The following is an 18,386-nucleotide window of genomic DNA, read 5'->3' as shown; positions in this document are numbered from 1 at the left end:
CCACACGGCTCTTGATAGTATGCTCATAGGTTATCCGATGCCTCAACGATCTTTCATCCAGCTCGGATTCAACTTCTTGGTCTTCTTCATACTTTGTTCGGCTGCGCAGCGCCACCTCGACGTACCATGGAGTGACAGGAAATATGGTCCCGATGGGCCATGGCAGGCCGTGCGAGTAACGTTCGGAGGCAACGACACCAATCTGAAGATAGGAGGTCAGAACCATGCCGACGCCGACGTCTATCCGGGAGGGACGTTTGAGAGTTTCGTCTTTAGCCGATCCGCTTGCGATCCTTTCCCGGACAGTGCCTGTGGGGAAGGAGGAACGTGGGACCCCGAAGCCGGTGCAACAAGCTTCATACCAGCGAATGGTTGGCATCCTACTGTCAAGTTCCCATCATTCGGCCTAGTAGCAGGCCCCGCGAACTACACGGACCGAGCATTGACCATTGGCGGCGCGACTGTCTGGAACGCCTCAATCATGCATACAAATTCGGGCAATATCACGGCATTCGACGGCAAGGTTTCAGGGATGAGGCTCGGCTACCTAGGCCTTGGGGCTGCAGAGCAAGTGCAAACCTTCTCGGTGAGCGACAGTGTGGCGGGACACGATGTCTCGCTCAACGTTTACAACGGAAAGCTATACAAAGATGGCATCATCGGTTCATACTCATATCTACTACATATTGGATCCGCGGCGTTCGACTACCCTGGCTCGTTGGTCTTCGGTGGCTACAACAAAGGTCGCGTTATAGGTCCGCCAACGTCATTTCGGGACCAGGATAAAGTCGACCTCCTTGACATTGGCATCGGGGTTGAGTATGGCGAATCACCCTTCGAAGTGGACAACATTAGTAATCTGCTCGTCGCCGACACTGGCGAGACAGGCAAGGCCCAACAAGTCATCATCGATCCTCGTAATCCGTACCTCTCACTACCGGACAACACATGCGAAGGCCTCGCCAAAGTACTTCCGATCAAGTACGATCCGACGACGAAATACTTTCTCTGGAAGACGGACGACCCAAACTACACCAAGATCGTCACCTCTCCCGCATACCTCAGCTTTACCTTCCCTCCTGGCTCTGGAGCTAGCCTCAACGTCACGATCAAAGTCCCCTTCGCACTACTCAACCTCACGCTTGACACACCTATTGTCGAGAAGCCAACACCCTACTTCCCCTGCCACTCGTATACGCCTACAAATGAGGATGACCGCTATAGACTAGGCCGTGCGTTCCTCCAAGCAGCGTACGTCGGCCGTAACTGGGCTTCGCAGATAACATGGCTTGGTCAAGCTCCTGGGCCAGGCTTCAACGGTCAGGGCCTAGGTGATCAGCTCACGGACATTGCCGACGGGGCGACGACTCTAGACTACTGGGATAGCGAGAAGACGAACTACTTCAACCAGAGCTGGGCTGGACACTGGAGTGTCGTTGAGAGCGTGAAGCCGAATTCACCCAACGACACCGATGTGAGCACATCAGGAAGTAAGATACGATCTGAGCAAGGACTTTCAACGGCTGCCAAAGCAGGTATCGGCATCGGCACTGCACTTGGCGGTATAGCTATCATCGCTATTGTCCTCTTCCTATGTTTCCGACGCAAACACAGTCGCAAGGTCGTTCCGGATGATGGTCTTCCCACACCGCAACAACACGCATATGGCTCGCCGATGTCACCAATGTCGGCGCTATCACCAATGCCAGCTCCATATGGTCAGCCAGAGAAAAAGAACAACGAGTTCTATTCGGGTACCCAGGAGATGTACACGGCTCCTGTAGCTCAGGAGTTGCCCGATTCGAACGACGTGCGACACAATTGATTGGTGCGAGGTCTACCTTGCTGGTGTGGTCAGTGCGGTTTAGCAGACTATGTTGTCTTGCGAACATGTGTACGAGTAAGTTTGGCTTAAGGTTTTTCCTTTTTGTGTGTTAATGATTTCATGATCAGGTGCTGTGTTTCCGAGTTCACAGGCGTTGGCAACATCATTCATAGCGTTCAGATTTACAACGTGGGCTCTTGATGGATTTTACCTCACGCACGATGACGCGGTATATATTAAGTAGCAGGGGATTGAAATCGGTGGCATGCGGGGTACTGCTTTGAGACAGATTTCATGTTTATCAGTATGCAATGATTACAACTCATGCCTTCCATCACTACTGGCAACACGCGCGCGTGCTTCTACACACGGTTCTCAGTAATTGAAGGAATATAGGCCTCACCCTCTTTTTCAACAGAGCTACCGAATAGCAACGAAAGATTTTGGCTGGCATGTCCGCGATGAACGGTTGGGTGTAAATCTTGTGCGATGTACCCGTCTGCAGACTAGTGCGAGAAGGGACTCAAGCAGCGAGAGATGCCTGCCGTGCGATAATGCACGACAAAACATGCTTACGCCCAGTAATGCAATGGGCAAGACATATATGATGCGACGCGAGACGAGATGCGCATCGCACAGTATTCCCCCTCGTTCAGTATATCTCGTTGTAGAATGGCGGGTAGCGTTGACGATGGCGTGGCCAGCCCCGTGCTGAACAATTACAACAGCCTCGTCGCGATTGGCGTACCAACCGCACTACTGCTGACATACCTCACCCGCGTCGCGCTGCAATGGTACCGTCTATCGCACATACCCGGTCCCTTCTGGGCATCAATCTCTAGCTACTGGATCATATCGAAATCGCTCAGAGGGCAACTGCCTTTCGCGACGAAAGAACTGACCGACAAATATGGCCCGCTGGTACGCGTCAGCCCAACCGACCTGGTCACCAGCGATCCAGACATTGTGCGCCGAACGACAGCAGTGCGATCTGAATACACACGAGGGCCATGGTACGATGCGATGAAGCTGGAGCCTGGACGCGACAACCTCTTCTCCATGCGCGACGAGGCGGCGCATTTGACATTGAGGAGTAAGATGGCTCCTGGGTATTCTGGGAAGGAGAATGAGTCCATGGAAGGCACTGTTGATGATCAGGTTGCTGCTTTCATCGATTTGATCGAGACGAAGTATATCTCGACCGCAACTGAATACCGACCCATGGATTTTGCGCTCAAAACGCAATACTTCACCTTGGACGTCATCAGCGCACTGGCATTCGGGAAACCGATGGGGTATCTGAAGCAAGACGTCGATCTCCACGATTACATTAAGATCACAACGACATACGTCCCCGTCATGATGGCGCTTTCATACGTGCCTTGGCTGGCGAACCTGCTGCATTCGCGCCTGTTGAGAGGTGTGCTTCCCAAAGAGAGCGACAAGCTCGGCTTCGGGGCCTTCATCAACGTGGCAAGGAAAGCAGTTGCGGAAAGATTTGCATCCGAGGATTCCAAGCCAAAGTCCGATATGCTCGGATCGTTTATTCGTCATGGTCTTACGCCGGAAGAAGCATCGAGCGAAGCGCTCCTGCAGATTATCGCTGGTAGCGATACTTCGGCTTCTACGATTCGCGCTGTAATGCTGCATACGCTGGCCAACGCGTCTTCTTATAGAAGACTGCAAGCGGAGATCGATGACGGTATTGCTGCTGGGACGATTTCTTCGCCTATTACGGATGCTGAGGCGCGACAACTACCGTACCTTCAAGCTACTATCAAAGAGGGCCTGCGCATTCTGCCTCCAGCGAGCGGGTCGAACTTCAAAGCCGTTCCTGCAGGCGGTGATATCCTTGCCGGCAAATTCATTCCTGCAGGCACGCAGATTGGGTCTTCCTATCTCAGCATCCAGCACTCTACAGATATCTTCGGCCCGGATGCTGAGCTCTTCAGGCCAGAACGTTGGCTGGACGCTTCGGAAGATCCTGCACGTCTTGCGCACATGGCCAGTACCGTGGACCTAGTCTTCCACTACGGAAAATACAAGTGCTTGGGCCAGAACGTCGCGTTGATGGAGTTCAACAAAGTGTTTGTCGAGCTATTGAGGCGGTTCGACTTCTCGATCGTGCATCCGCAAGAAGCGGCGAAGATATACAATGCCGGCATGTGGATTATGGAAGACTTTTCGGTCAGGGTCACACGACGTGTAGTCTGATTAAGACATGACCAGGGCTAAGTGAGATGCGCTCCTCATTGCCGTAGTGCTGATGCACTTATTAGGTCTTACGGCGGGTTGCGGCAGATGTCGACATAGCGGAAGGGAGGGAACCGACATGTCACCGAAAGTATCGGAAGCAAGGTTCATGTCATCAATCTCGGCCTCCGGGTAAACCATGTCTTGTATCGACGCACTTCAAAACCAACGTCCGAACAAATTGAACAATGTATAGCCTGTCGTGTAACTTGACATTTTAGGTGAATGCGACGAGTCTTACGACTGTAAGACGTAATGGAATCGACCACTACAGGCTCAATGCGCACCTCATAGATGATGACGACTCCGTTTCGAGCCAATGCATCGCATACCGAAACTGCGGAGTTCAGCGTGGCAGGAACGGGCCCATGTTGAAGAATATGGAGAAGCATGCGCCGCAGTATATACTCGGCTTCCCAAACCCAGCATCACTGCGCCAACCAAAACTGCTGATCGAAGCGTGGCAAACGGAAAAAAGAAGGCCTGCACGAACAAGCATATACAGTTCTCGGCTTCTCAGACCTAGATCGCGGAGACCGCTGATCTCCGTGCGGCGGCAATATTGTTCTGTCGGAGTTGTAAGAAAGTACTCGGTTTCCAAAACACCCATCTGGGTCGACTGCGAACGCTCGCGAGGCGTAGCGCGGGTTACATTGCTGATGAGAGCACAAAAGCATCATATGCTCGATTTGCCACGTGCACGCATCGCGAGCGGTACCAGTACCGGTGTTCTCCAACCCAGCCGTGTGACTTTCCTCGTTGGGGACGCTGCCGCTGGTAGAGACGCTGGTAGCGGTAGGCTCTAGTGGGTTATGTGTAACCGAACAACCGTCCCATGAGGCTGAGACACGCCCTATAGTAGCGCGAACATGCGTTCTACACATAGATTGAAACGTTTTTCTTCTTTGCTCATGTGGCACATGCCCGTTGCGGCATTGCTTGGGGTTTGCACTGGTGAGTTGTATGGCGGTGAAGAAGCATAGCGGCGCGCCGGGCTCGCCGTTTCGATTGCTAAAAAGAATCTTACACGGGATGGGTTTTTTGCGCACGCCTCGCAGGTACTAAGCTCAGCCTTCTTCAGCCCTCGAGCAGTAGTGTTATTGTTTTTCTCGTGTCGGCGCTGGCTAGCGCTGAGTAGCTGGCGGGGTAGACCGTATTCCTCCTTCGCCCTCACGCACTTTCCAACATCATCACCATGCTGCCTTCGTACTGTGGAATTGGACCTCGTACGACGAGGCATGGAGGCGTGCGCGATGCGAAGTGGAGCTTGCCACTCGAAATAGACGGCCGATAAGCCTGTGCGCGAGGAGATTGCGATGGGGAGTTTGCGTGATAAGGCGATAGTGGATTGTTCGGGATGCTTTGTGCGAGGTTATTCCCGCTTGTGTGTGGAGCGCCTTTATGTGAGGCGCTGGGGGTTGGGTTTTTAGCGACAGGAAGTGCATGCTGGCCGCAGATCCCCCTTTCAAATCACAGCCACTTTGTTTGCAACGGCAACGGCTGCTATCTTGCCGTCGCACAATGGATTGTGGCATTCTAATCTCAGCTGAACGGGCGAAGGGCGATGCTAGCAAATCCTTCAGTCGAGATGACGCTGCCGTATTCAATTGACAACTCACCCGCGCGCGATGTGACAGTCTGCATGACAGTAGCTATGGCACGCTGGCGGACGCCATGTTGACCGGAGCATTAGTAGACATTGCTAGATACCGAGGGCGTTCCTGAGAGCTATATTTGGCTGCACGGCATCTGGAAGCGAAGAGAAAAACACGATGCGCCATCCAATCATGGCGGCCCTGCATTCCGGCAGCCGGCAGGTCCGCCGCGTGAACGCAGCGTGGGCAGCCCAGGAAAAGCGACAAGCTCCACAGTAGTTCGTTCACGTCAGCGCGCTGACAATTTCCGCGCAACTCGGGGTCGGCTCAGGCCCAGGAGCCCACGGCAAGCAGCATTATCCTCGTGTGTAGACTGTCAAGCCCGAGGTTGGCCTGACCTGGGCGCCCGGCCAGCGTTTGATGAGCCACGGCCCAAAAGCAGTATAGCCTCCCACTTATCATTTGTTCCCTCTGCTGTAGCTCGCGCACGCTTACTTACTTTCCAATACTACGTTGCAGGCCTAGGCCGAATTCACGCCCACGGTACATGCGTGCTTCGTATTTCCATGACCGATCATCAGGTGTCGCTGGTGAGACGGCTCGTCAAGCGCACTGCGAATGATCTGCAGTACGAGGCGCGCGCGCTGTGGATAGTCGGGCGGTAAGGCGGAAGATGCAGGTCCCAGGTATAAGGATGACTGGCCGTCCTGCATGTCGGGATCTTTTTGTACAGCTCGCTCAACAATCACACCAAGCAACCGCATTCGCTTTTAGGTTGTTGTCCTTCGCTTTCCTGCTACTGTCAATCGGGATCTTAGTACCTTTTTAATACTTATACCTTAATCATGCGTACCTCAATCTTGTCCGCCACCTTGGCTGTTGTAGCCAGCGTTTCCGCGCTTCCATCTCCTCAGGAACTTCCCCTGACCAAGCTCATCAAGGCCCTACCCCTCAACATCTTCGCCGAGACACCAAAGTTCGTTCAGCCTGTTCCTCTCGCGGATGCCAAGCGGATATTCGAGGAGCACAATGCCACACAACCAGAGGAGCCTGCTGCGCAAAACCAAAACTTCCGCGTTTCTACTCTCGCTGCCGCTGCAACATGCGCCAACCCCCGCGTCCGCGTTGAGTGGGACTCCTACCCCGACAGCAGCAAGCAACAATTCGTGGATGCCATCAAGTGCTTGATGGGCCGCGCTCCCTCAGGCCAGTTCCCCGCAGCCAAGAGCCGGTATGAGGATCTCGTCGCCCTCCACCAGACCCTGACACCCAACGTGCACGGAAACTCCAAATTCTTGCTCTGGCACCGATACTACACCTGGGTCTTCGAGGACATTCTACGCTCAGAATGTGGCTTCAGCCAAACTATGCCCTGGTTCGACGAGACCAAGTACGCCGGTCGCTTCTCGGCATCATCCATCTTCTCAGCCAAGTGGTTCGGAGGCATTGCCCTGGGCGGAAACTGTGTAACCAATGGCGTAAGTACAACCCCATTGTCCGACACGCCTCCTATAACCAAGCAACTAACACTCTGCAGGCATTCGCCAACCTTGCCATTAACATTGGCCCCGGTTCAGGCAACACCCCCCATTGCCTTGCCCGCAACGGCGATGCCGCCAAGACCCAATACTGCAACTCCGACTACGTGAACCAGTGCAACGCCTACGGCGACTTCGCCGGCATGGCCCAATGCGCAGAGGGAGGCCCCCACGCCTGGGGCCACAACGGCATCGGCGCTGTCATGCAAGACACGTACGGTTCGCCCGCCGACCCCATCTTCTGGCTCCACCACGCTTTCGTCGACCGCAACTTCCGCATCTGGCAGAACGCCAACGGTGCTCGTGTCAACACCATCAACGGCAACGACGCATCTGGCCGCGCCCTTACCCTCGACACCAACATCAACGTCTACGGTATCCGTCCTGATGTCAAGGTCAGGGATGTCCTCGACACCACTGGAACAACGCTGTGCTACAAGTACAACTACTAGAACTTGTTTGGCCTTTTGTGTTTAGCGTTGCTTGGGTGGCAGTGCCCGTTTACGCCTTTTCGTGTTCTTAGCGCTTCTGTAAATATTTTATTAGAATGACATGTGTATCCATGAGAAGTTCCTCTCGATTGTGAGACTATGTGCGACTGGTACGATTGGGTCGCATGGCCCCTTCATGTAATGAAAGTGGCTGAAACAGGCGATATGGTAACAGTACTGACGGCGTGTAAGACACCGACCCCATATCCTCATCTTTGCAGATTCTGACTGTATCTCACGTGAAGATCATCGCCAAAAGCTAGTTGTCTTGTAGTGCCTCTTACTGTAAAGCCCCCTAAGAATATACGCGATGTTCTATGCGCGACCACGACGAACACTGGCGTGTAGATCTCCAGGGGGGCCCTTTAGTAAAGCTCATCAGAATCCGCGTTTCCGTACTTGATGTATCGCTACGATGATGCGACTGAGATTGGGGGGAGTTCGCAATTGTCGATCGCAAAGTGAGCGTTGTGAGCCGTCAGCGGGCACTGCCCTCCACTGACAAAGAAATCCTCAACATCAGCGGCGAGCTCATCGTTCTTGTCCAGTCGCCATCCAAGCACATCTCCGTTTTCACCAAGCGTTCCCGACACAGTCGCACGTTTCAGCGACAAGCACTCCGCTATCTCTTGCAGTACTCGCGGCCATGCACAATGCTGAATAGACCTCAATGACACCTTGGGCTTTTCTTCTGCTGCGTCGTTTGGGCCTGCCTTCCAGGAAATGTCGCGTAGCCTGAGATCCTTCAACGTAGAGCTGTGTCTGCTCAGAAGTGACATCAATGTCTCGGGCGTAGCAGAAAACCCAGACAACGATAATTTCCGTAGTTTGGGCCATGTAGTTTCAGCAGCGAAAACGTGGCGGATGCTCGCGAGTGGTGCAGTGGTGTCCACTGACCCGTTCTCCAGGCCGACTTTGAGACTTTCGAGCTCTGGTAGACACGCAATGAACATCTCCAGGTTTTCCATTAGTAGTTCCAACGTCCATTTAGTACTTTGGAAGCGCCAGTCACCGGAGAATCCAAAGATCGTGATGTCCAGACTTGTTAAGCAATGTAGATCGCCCGGCTCCCATGAGGTGAAAGCTTGAGGTTGTACTCTGTCTAACTTGAGTTTTCTCAGCGAGGGTTTGCAATATTGCTGTATAGTCCGGAAAGCCTCAACCCCTGGTAGCGCATAGAAAGCGTTGATACCTTCTCCTCTGCGCAACACGGGAGGTACGGGCAAAGCGCGGGGTAGCGCATGTGCCACTTTTCTCACACCTCGGTGGGCCTGCGAAAGCTGGCCGTTGACCATGTGTACCGAACGTAAGTTTTGAAAGTTTCCAAGCGCCTCAAACTGGCTCATTGTTTGTCTTGCGATTCTCTCGTCCTTTACTTTGTCACCATACGCCTCATACTCTCGTCGGTCCTCCGCAAGCTGAGCATATAACGGCTTATCTAGCTCTTGTGAAACGCGACGGCGATGACGGGGCAGGAAAAGACCTGCTGTGAAGTCCCAGTACCATTTCCATTCGTGCATGCCCTCGACGCGATAAATATGCCACAAATTGTCGTCCCAGAAGATGGTCTTGACACATCTTCGAAGTCGATCATTTGCACTGAGCTTCTGCAGGCGATCGATGCTCGCAGTACTGTAGTGGAAGACAATCGTATTGAAGAGTTCTTCGGTGCCTATAACGCACAACTGTTTGCTTGCGAGCCGATAGTTTGGTAAATCCTCACGGTCGACGTATGCTGCGATAAGGCGATGTACCTCTGCGGGAAGGTGTGGTAGTTCCGCATCCATCGTGCTGGATGCGCGTACTAGAGCAGAGCGAGAGCGTTCTGTGACATGTGGAGGTTTGATGTGTGGTCAAGGTCGCTAGGCAGACGCGGGGCATGATGGAATGCTGGGCAATCACGCTAACCACGAAAGCACGTGCCATGACCAGGACGCGTTCCTTCCCGACATCGATATGCTATCTGGGCATACCTAGGTAGAAACAGACAAGGTTTAAGATGAGGATGGAATACAGTTTTCCATAGAACTACAAGAGATATGGGATACCGGATTGATCTATAAGAGAGCGAAAATCCCGCCTTTGTCCACCGCCAACCGCGCTAACCTATCTGGGCAAGCAGAGCCCCTTGCTTTCTCTTCCCAACCACCGCCCTTTCGCGCACTCAACCACCCCAATACGCCACGCTGTCGTCAATCATTCACACAATCCATCCTTGCACCAATCCTGGCATCGATGCGAGAATTTGTAGCCATCTTCGGTACAATAAAACGCCGAGTTCCAAGCCCCTGGCCCAGCGTCGCAGAGGTCAGTTGGGAACGGCTGGCGCATGCATCCGTGGCAGCTCAGAGCGTCGTGGGCGTATTCCCCTTGACAGTAGCTGTGAAGGAGCGTCTGGTAGTCTTGGCCTGTAGGAGATCAGCCTTGCTAACCAGCGAGTATATCGAGGAACGAAGAGGAAATTGCAAAAAGGTGGATTGGGCGAGGTATCGAGATGGATGACGTACCTTTGCCCCAAACGACTTCGTCGAAGCAATATGTGCGACCGGGTTCGTTATCGCATTCGACTTGGCCTTGAGCGGGGATGGGACCGGTAAGAGCGCCTTGTCTTTTACTCAGCCCTGGTGGAGGGGCCGCTGCCGCGAAGACGGCAAGAGAGACGATTGTCAGAAGAAGATTCATGGTAGCGGATTGTATATCGATCGATGGACGATAACAGCGTATATCAATGAAGAGCAACTGGTAGATGTGTCGATTGAACTCTCAAACGACACATCCGTGGTATATGTACGATACCAGCCGGTTTGACCTAACGAGAGGAGGCATAGGGCAAATGTCAACAACGTCCGGTAACTATCACAGTCTCTCATGTCCGTCTACTCTACATCAAAACCGACTCTTGTAGCACGAAGACGCTATTCGAGATGAACTTCGTCACACTTGGACTCGATGACAAGCACGTGCGTAACGCTACGCGGACGAGTACCATCGCATCACTAGGAACTCATATCCGCATGGTGCCTAGTCAAGGAACTTTGAGCCACGACATAAATCTGTATTGACCCTGGGTAAAAGAAAGTGCAGGGTGATTGTACTCGGCGGATGATGCTCAACGGTATTGCGAAACTGATGAGGCGTGGTACGCAAACCAAGGGAAGAACGAGCGATACCGAGCCAAGTCACGTACACAATCACAACTCAGCGGGAGATACCAAAGTTTCAAAGAGCCAAATGGGAAAAGGTTACAATCACACTAACGCCAACCCAAACACCGAGATGCGACTTACATCACACCCTCAAAATCCTCCAAGCTCTGCTTGCCCTCCTCACCACCCGCATCCCCACCATCGAAGATCTTCTCTCCCGCCTTACCCTTCATCAAGCACTCCAACGCCTCACCAACCTCCTTCAACACTCCCCTCGCAACGTCCTTCCACTCCTCAAAAGTAACAATCTCAATACCCAACTTCTTTCCTCCATCCTTGACAAAGGCCTGGCACTTCCATTCCCTCAGCGGCTCGCCATGCGGATACAGCGTTTCGAACTTCGCCTCAACACCATTGCCGAACGGCATTTCCTCGACCCAAGCAGGTGCTTGGTGGACAACTGTATCGAACCAGTTGACCTTCTTGGCATCCCAATCCGTGCAGTTCTCCACGATTTCCGTGAAGCCCATGGACTCGTAGGCCGCGGAGGTAATGTGCTGGTGCTGCACGAAGTTCAACAGGTCGAGGTACGTCCAGCTAGACTTGAATGGTACACGGAAGGGAATGTACTGCCATGTCGGTCCAAAAATGCGATCAGCGTTCGCCGCGCCGATGTTCCTTCCCGAGACGACCTCACCAAAGACTACGTCTTTGAGACCAAGACGCTGCGATAGCACGAGCGCCCATGCAGCTGTTGGCAGCGATCCAATGGTGATGTTTGCTGGGCGGGCAGAGATATCAAACTCCATGTATACATCGGCAGGGCCGCGGTGTGTGAGCGGAATATCGGGCTTCATGACAGACATCTGGGAACCGGAGAGAAGGTTCTGCCAGTAAGGGATGGCTTTCGGCATGTTGTCTAGAACCACGTGGTTTACGTGCTTGCTGAATGGTATCGTCTCTGGTACGTCGGTGTCTGCGTATAGCGCGGAGAGCTGCTCGTACAGGATGGGGAGACAGATCTCGTCGTATTGCGCGTGGGAGATGCGGAAGACGAGGGTTGAAGCGCCGGTCTTTGCGCTCGTGAAGAGGGTGAAGGACACGAATGACGAGCCATGTGGCTTGGGCGCTTGGATGTCTTGTGTCGTGAAGGCTTGGGCGACCGTGTTGATGCCTTCGTTGTCTGGCACTGCGATCTCGGTGTAGGGAACCCGCAGAGATGACAGCACCACGCCAAGTACCTTGCTCTCGTCTTTGACGAAGACAGTGCGTAGGACTTCGTTGCGTGCCACGAGCTCTTGGCAAGCTTGCTCGAGCTTCTGACGATCGACTGGTGTGACGAACTTGATGAGTTCGTAACGAAGTGAGTAACGTGGCAGATCGACGGTACCCTCGACAGCGAGTTGCTGGAGCGGCCTTGCAGGGTATATATCCGCAATCTGCCATGACTGATCCTGGAGGTATGCACCGATGCGGTCAGCGCTGTATAGCGACGCTTCCTTACCGAGCGCGGCGAAAGGCGCATCAATGTTCACGTTAGTCTGCGATGCATTTGCTTCCTCGGCGGACGAAGCAAGCTCGGAAAGAGACTGGCTTTGGAAGACTTGCGCGACTGTGATGTTGAGGCCTTGAGCGCGCGCGTCAGACACGAGACGCATGGCTCCAATAGAGTCGCCTCCTAGCTCGAAGAAGCTGTCGCTGCCATTGATCTCGCTCTTGGGCATACCAAGGATGCGGCTGAGGATATCCAACAGCTTATCTTCTTTCTCGTTGCCAGTCAAAGCCGCCAACTCGGATAGAGACTGGCTCTGGAAGACTTGAGCCACCGTCAGATTCAAGCCTTGTGCGCGCGCATCGGACACGAGGCGCATTGCGCCGATCGAGTCACCACCCAGTTCAAAGAAGCTGTCGCTGGGCTTGATCTCCGTCTCTGGCATACCGAGGATGCGACTGAGAATACTGCACAGCTTCTGCTCGTTTGGCGACGACGCCTTTGACTTGGCATCTTGAGTCGGGCTGTCGATTGGCGAGGTGCCTACACCACTGTCGCTCATGACATCTCGCGGCCTCATCGCCTCTGCATCTCGAGCTTCGGCAGGATCGAGAACAGCCACGTCGCCCAGCTTGCTCTCGGGGTTACCCAAGAACGCCGTGATGATGCGGTTGAACACGACGAGTACCCTCTCCATAGCGTCCTTGCTGATGCACTTCGAATCGAAGCTGGCCATGACCAAGAAGCCGTTCTCGTCCAATGTGCACACGAGCATGAGTGCGTATGTGTTGAACTTGAGTGCTTCACGTGCAGCTTCCGCGTCATCAGCGGGAAGGAACGTGTTAGCAGGGGCAGTCTCCATATCGACAGGAGCACCGTCATCGTCCTCTCTGGGATGCAAAACCAGACCCGTGCGCAGATCGCATGCTACACGTGCGTCCTTGCTCAGTCTGCGGATGTTCTGCAAGCCCAAGTGCTCATGCGGGATCTGCTGCACAGTCTGCGCGTGAACGGCTTGTAGGTACTCAGCGATTGGTCGGTCGAGATTCAGTCGGACGCGAATGGGAACGGTTGTGATCATGGGTCCTTCGATTTCCACAATCGCGTGTACGGGCGCGGAACGACCTGTCAACGTCTCTCCGAACACGACATCGGGATGGCCCATGTACAATGACGATGTCAGTGCCCAAGCTCCACGGATGATAGTTGCCAGAGTGAGCTTGTTGTGCGCTGATGTTGGAACGGTAACGTAGTGCTCAAGCAATGAGTCGGCTTGCGTGACATATCCCTTCTGTGGTAGAGGAGGAAATTGATGCGGGTTAACGCCGTTCAATCGCTCTTTCCAGTAGTCCCGAGCTACAGCTGGATCAAGGCTAGTGAGGTGCTTGATGAAGTGCTTGAAAGACACAGGCCTCTCCGTTGTGAGGCCGTTGAAAGCGCGGTTGATGCGATCAAACACGAGAGGCATCGACCAGCCATCGTATACAGCGTGATGCATCGTGATGACAAAGTGAGTCTTGTCGCTACCGACTTCTTGAGCCAGACCGTAGCGGAATAGTGCAGTTCCGAGATCCATAGCTTCTTCGCGGTCGCGTCGAAGATACTCTGCTGGATCAGAGCCATGGTCGCGCAGTAGCTTGCCGTCCTTGAGGACGACTTGGAACAAGCCACGGCCGGAAACGTTAACGATTCTTGTGCGCAAGATGGGCGAGCCCTGAACTGCGACATCGAAGGCTTTCTTCAAGCGCTCAGCAGTTGCTGATGGAAGAGTCGCAACTCGCTGAGCGACATACGCATCCTGGAACTTGGCCGAGAGGGCCATGAGGCCTTCTTGAAGCGGCGTGCAGGGAAGAACGTCCTCGACTTCGTCAACCTCGACACCACAAAGTTTGGCAGTTTCGGCTTGTGCTGACTTCGCGTCCCAATCCTTTCCGACCAACGAGAAAGCAGGTACGTCGTTCGTTGCTTCTTCCGACAACGGTGTTGCCTTGGCTGCCATGGCCGACAGCGTAGGATTCAGCATGATATCCGGAACGTGTAGCAGCAACCCAGCTTCTCTAGCAAGAGGTACCAGCCTCATCGCTCGGAGCGAGTCTCCGCCCATACTGAAGAAGTTGTCGTTGGCACTGAAGTCCGCTTCTCCTCCCAGAAGCTTCGCCCACAGTGAACGAAGTTTGAGCTCCGTCTCAGTAGTAGGCTCTTGCTTCTCAGAGATGACTGAGTTGAAGCGCCGGAGATCTTGGCGTGTGACCGAGGTACCGATCTCGCGAAGTCGCTTGCGGTCTGTCTTGCACGACACTAGTAGTGGCATCTTCCAGAGCGGGATGTAGGCGCTTGGCACCATGTAGCCGGGAAGGTCGATGGCGAGTTGCTTGGTCATGGCTTTGAGAGCTGACTGGAACTTGGTGGTGAAGCTTCCAAACACATTTCCGTCGAGATGTCGCATGCCGTTCTTCTTCTGCTCGACGAGGAAAGCGACGAGCGTCTGCTCACCACCTCCACTGGGCTTGATGACTTCAACAGCGAGTTGGGTGTCTGCGGGGAGATGCTTCTGCATGTTGAACTCAATCTCAGCTAGCTCAATGCGCTGGCCTCGAAGCTTGACTTGCTGATCTTGACGTCCGACGAAGATGGGTTCACCGTTGCCATCAGGGTCAAAACGTACTAGATCACCGGTCTTGTAGATGCGCCCATGTCGGCCTGGATAGCTCTTGCTACCTTTGAGTAGGAACTCTGGGTCTTCGATGAACACTTCCTTCGTCTTTGACGGGTTGTTGAGATACCCGTCGCCGACGATGGGGCCTTCGATGAGCAGCTCACCGACTGCTCCCACGGGTACGAGCTTGTTGTGGTCTTCGGGCTCAGTAAGCCAGATGGCACATCCCTTGCGCTTGCCCATAGTGATGTATGGCTTAGCGGCGACGTTGTCGTTAATGGTTGCACCAACAGTGGCTTCCGATGGTCCATAGGCGTTGACAACCCTGGTTCTTTGGCCCCACGACATCGCATCGCTAGTCGACACCCCTTCGCCACCTAGCGCGATGGAATCCAAGTGGTCGAGAATGTCTACGTCCAGCGTTCGAGCGACCGAAGGAGTCATACCAGCGAATGTTACGCGCATGTCTCGCATGGCACCGCTCATGTCGTTCATCCGACGTTCATCGGAAGGTGTGCAGAGCGTAGCACCGTGGGCAAGAGTGCAGAGCATCGAGTCAATACACACGTCGAAGGCATAACTCGCAAAGTCCAGCACGCGAGAATGCGATCGATAGCCCACAGCATCAGCGCGCGGTATCGCACCAGACGTGTACTGACTGTGCGTAATGATGCATCCCTTCGGAAGACCCGTACTTCCACTGGTAAATTGGATGTACAACGGCTGATCAGGTGATACTGGTGCGAGAGTGGTCTTGGGTTGCTGCGCAGCAGCGGGAGAGTACACCTTGTCGAACTTGGACGCGGAGATGGGGATGATAGTTGCCGATGGGGCGACACGGGCAGCTAGTGTAGACTGAGCTTTCGATGAGATGAAGAGCTTTGCACTGACTTGCTGCACTACTGCTCGTAGGCGGCCTTCTGGTTGTGCTGGGTCAAGGAGCGCGAAGCATGCGCCGGCCTTCATGACAGCCAACACTGCAACCGAGGTCCATCGCGACTTCTCAAAAAGTACCGGAATGATCTGACGCGGCGAGTCGTCCAGTAGCTGCAGAGTCTGCGCCAAATCCGTAGAATAGTCTTCGACTTGACGATATGTCAAGGTGCCATCCCAGGCCTCGATGGCGATCTTCTCCGGATTGAGCGCAGCCTGCTCGGAAACCTTCTCATGCATGCAGAACCTCAACTCTGGCTGTAAAGGATAGTTCCAGCTCCAGAGCTCATCGAGTTCTTCTTCGGTAACAGGCATGAAGGAAGAGAGGGTGTGGTCAGGGTTGCTGAATAGGGTATCAAGAATCGAAGCAAAGAAATGAAGTTGCGAAACGGCTTGGTGGCGAGACATGGTCGTCGTCTGCCATCTTGAAGTGGCATGGAGAGAGCCCCCATCCCTTTTGAATGATACCTCAAAAGTCCACTGGGTCATGTCAGTCGTGTTAGAGAAATGCTTGGGCTGGTTAATACCTCATGTAATGATCCATCGTTGAGGAAGAGAGTAGCGTTGTGCGCATCATAGTCCTTTGACCGCACATTGCTGATCTGTGACTTCAGACTCCCGGCTGTTTGGTGACTGGCGAAGTTGATATCGGTTGTGTTGATGGTTTGCGAAGCCCGATCACGGCCATCGACCGCGCCCCAAGTGAATTGATGGAAGACATCTCTCTGGTATCGGTGTATGAGTACCGACCAGGCAGCCAGAACAGTATCCACAACGCCATCTGAGGTGAGGTCGCTGGGTATTAGTGCCCGAATTTCGTTGGCTTTCGAGCTGTGGCCGTTCGCATGCAGAACGTCATGGTCGCCATTCTGGGTTGCGGCCTGCTTGTGCGTCTTCGAGGCGCCATTGCTTTGCACCTTCTTCGCAACATGCTCCTCTGGAGCACCACTGAAGTTTGATACATGCTCGCCGTTGCGAAGATGCATCTTGTCGCCGCTCAAACTGCTATGTGGTCTCTTCATGGCGAGGTCGGTATATATTTTTGGAGAAGATGTGGAGCTGAGGAAGACGTGTATGTTTCCGAGTCCGATGAAGACCCTGGATACTTCTGTAGCAGTAGCCAAGCAGTGTAAAGCCGCGAGTCCACCAATTTCACCCACGATCTTCCGTCTCTCTCACAAACTAAACTCTCCACACATCGCGCCAGGATGAATCTCCGGCACGAGCACACCAGACCGCTTCAAGTGACCCATCATCCTCGGTCGGACAGCCGTCGGCGTCATAGTTTTCTCTTACGACGCAGAAACAGGGTCCACTATATCGCGCCACCAGGTGTCTTTCTCGATGCAGGCTGTATTGCGCATCGCCTAACGTAAACACGGAGGCGATGTCACCAATGTGGGATCAGGCGCAGTACCACGATTTAGCCGTAAAGAAAAGCCTCGTCCGCCCCTGCACACCCATCCCCACACTTAGCGGATCAGATAATTCTAGCGTGAAAGGCGGCGTCATGAGGCTTCATCTGATAAATTTGATGATGTGGTATCGATGCAAGCGCGGAATTGCCCGATGGAGTAGGAGTCATGCAGGGTTACGTCTTTGGCGTTGCAGATCTTTTTTCATCTGATAACGGCCGATGTTCGGAGAACTACTCGCGTCCAATTACAGCAGCAATGCCCGTTGCTTGCATCGATCGACAGCGTCCACCGGCTTTAAGTGTCGTGCATCATTCGTTAGGGATGTTGCTGGTTCAATGAGAAGGGCCGGCGCTGCAGTATGCAAGCTGTACATACGGGATACGGCCATCCCACGCGTGAACGACACGGCAAATTCTCTTGTCCGCGCTGATCGCGGCAAGAGGTGGATATGCGCATGGCCATGGTATTTCTCGGATTTGGCGCTCTAGGCGTCATCCGGTTGTACGACGGCACATCCCTCGCCGTGGCCGGGAAGTTTCGCTAAGGACGGATCAGATAACTTTAATCGGCACATGCGAGGGGGAGGCTCAGGCAGAACGGCCGGTACGCCTCAATGGAGAAGGTCTGGTTGTCGTCGGTGGCGTGAGGGTTTTTCGTGTCGTAATGTGGGTCTCGCATTCTAGTTTTGCGCCCTGTAATTTAGCGTTGTGAGGCAGGTGGTAGGGCTCCAGCGACAGCCGAGGAATTGGCACAGCTATGGTGCCCGTCCTCCAACTGCTTGGTATCAAAGTATGTTGTATGCGTGACTGACGATCTCTGAACCGCAAGGCTGGGCATCGAGAGTGGATCGATGAATCCGCGTGGTTAATGGGCGATAATGCTACCAAGTTCATGTCTTTGGGTCGAACAGTTCGCTGCAGCTGTCAAACGTTACCAAAACCTTCTGTTTCTAAGTTTACATCTTGACTGGCAGACGGTCTAGATCCTTCCCCGCTGCTCGATCATCCAAACGACACTATACTAAGTTGACGAATCGTTC

The 18,386-nt window shown here is 53.7% G+C and overlaps 5 protein-coding genes across 5 annotated transcripts; 3 read left to right on the top strand and 2 right to left on the bottom strand.

The window, feature by feature from the left end:
* Nucleotides 1-37: 37 nt before the first annotated feature.
* J4E92_008801 (uncharacterized protein) lies at nucleotides 38-1,825 on the top strand (the record flags this gene model as incomplete). The annotated part of the gene is made up of 1 exon (XM_051500152.1): nucleotides 38-1,825. The coding sequence occupies one exon, from the start codon at nucleotides 38-40 to the stop codon at nucleotides 1,823-1,825; it is 1,788 nt and encodes a 595-aa protein (XP_051349540.1).
* A 672-nt stretch (nucleotides 1,826-2,497) lies between these two features.
* J4E92_008800 (uncharacterized protein) lies at nucleotides 2,498-4,039 on the top strand (the record flags this gene model as incomplete). Its single annotated transcript, XM_051500151.1, has 1 exon — nucleotides 2,498-4,039. One exon carries the CDS (start codon nucleotides 2,498-2,500, stop codon nucleotides 4,037-4,039), a length of 1,542 nt encoding a protein of 513 aa, XP_051349539.1.
* Nucleotides 4,040-6,518: 2,479 nt separating this feature from the next.
* On the top strand, nucleotides 6,519-7,663 carry J4E92_008799 (uncharacterized protein; the record flags this gene model as incomplete). Its single annotated transcript, XM_051500150.1, has 2 exons — nucleotides 6,519-7,151; nucleotides 7,211-7,663. The coding sequence occupies 2 exons, from the start codon at nucleotides 6,519-6,521 to the stop codon at nucleotides 7,661-7,663; spliced, it is 1,086 nt and encodes a 361-aa protein (XP_051349538.1).
* A 449-nt stretch (nucleotides 7,664-8,112) lies between these two features.
* J4E92_008798 (uncharacterized protein) lies at nucleotides 8,113-10,384 on the bottom strand (the record flags this gene model as incomplete). The annotated part of the gene is made up of 2 exons (XM_051500149.1): nucleotides 8,113-9,458; nucleotides 10,210-10,384. 2 exons carry the CDS (start codon nucleotides 10,382-10,384, stop codon nucleotides 8,113-8,115), a joined length of 1,521 nt encoding a protein of 506 aa, XP_051349537.1.
* A 601-nt stretch (nucleotides 10,385-10,985) lies between these two features.
* NPS6 (NRPS) lies at nucleotides 10,986-16,951 on the bottom strand (the record flags this gene model as incomplete). Its single annotated transcript, XM_051500148.1, has 2 exons — nucleotides 10,986-16,409; nucleotides 16,457-16,951. The coding sequence occupies 2 exons, from the start codon at nucleotides 16,949-16,951 to the stop codon at nucleotides 10,986-10,988; spliced, it is 5,919 nt and encodes a 1,972-aa protein (XP_051349536.1).
* Between the last annotated feature and the right edge of the window lie 1,435 nt (nucleotides 16,952-18,386).

Source organism: Alternaria infectoria (genome assembly GCF_024043175.1).
Source record: "Alternaria infectoria strain BMP 0036 chromosome Unknown scaffold_19, whole genome shotgun sequence".
NCBI classification, from domain to species: domain Eukaryota; kingdom Fungi; phylum Ascomycota; class Dothideomycetes; order Pleosporales; family Pleosporaceae; genus Alternaria; species Alternaria infectoria.
The sequence above is the reverse complement of the archived record's forward strand: the minus strand, read 5'-3'. Positions and strand labels throughout refer to the sequence as shown.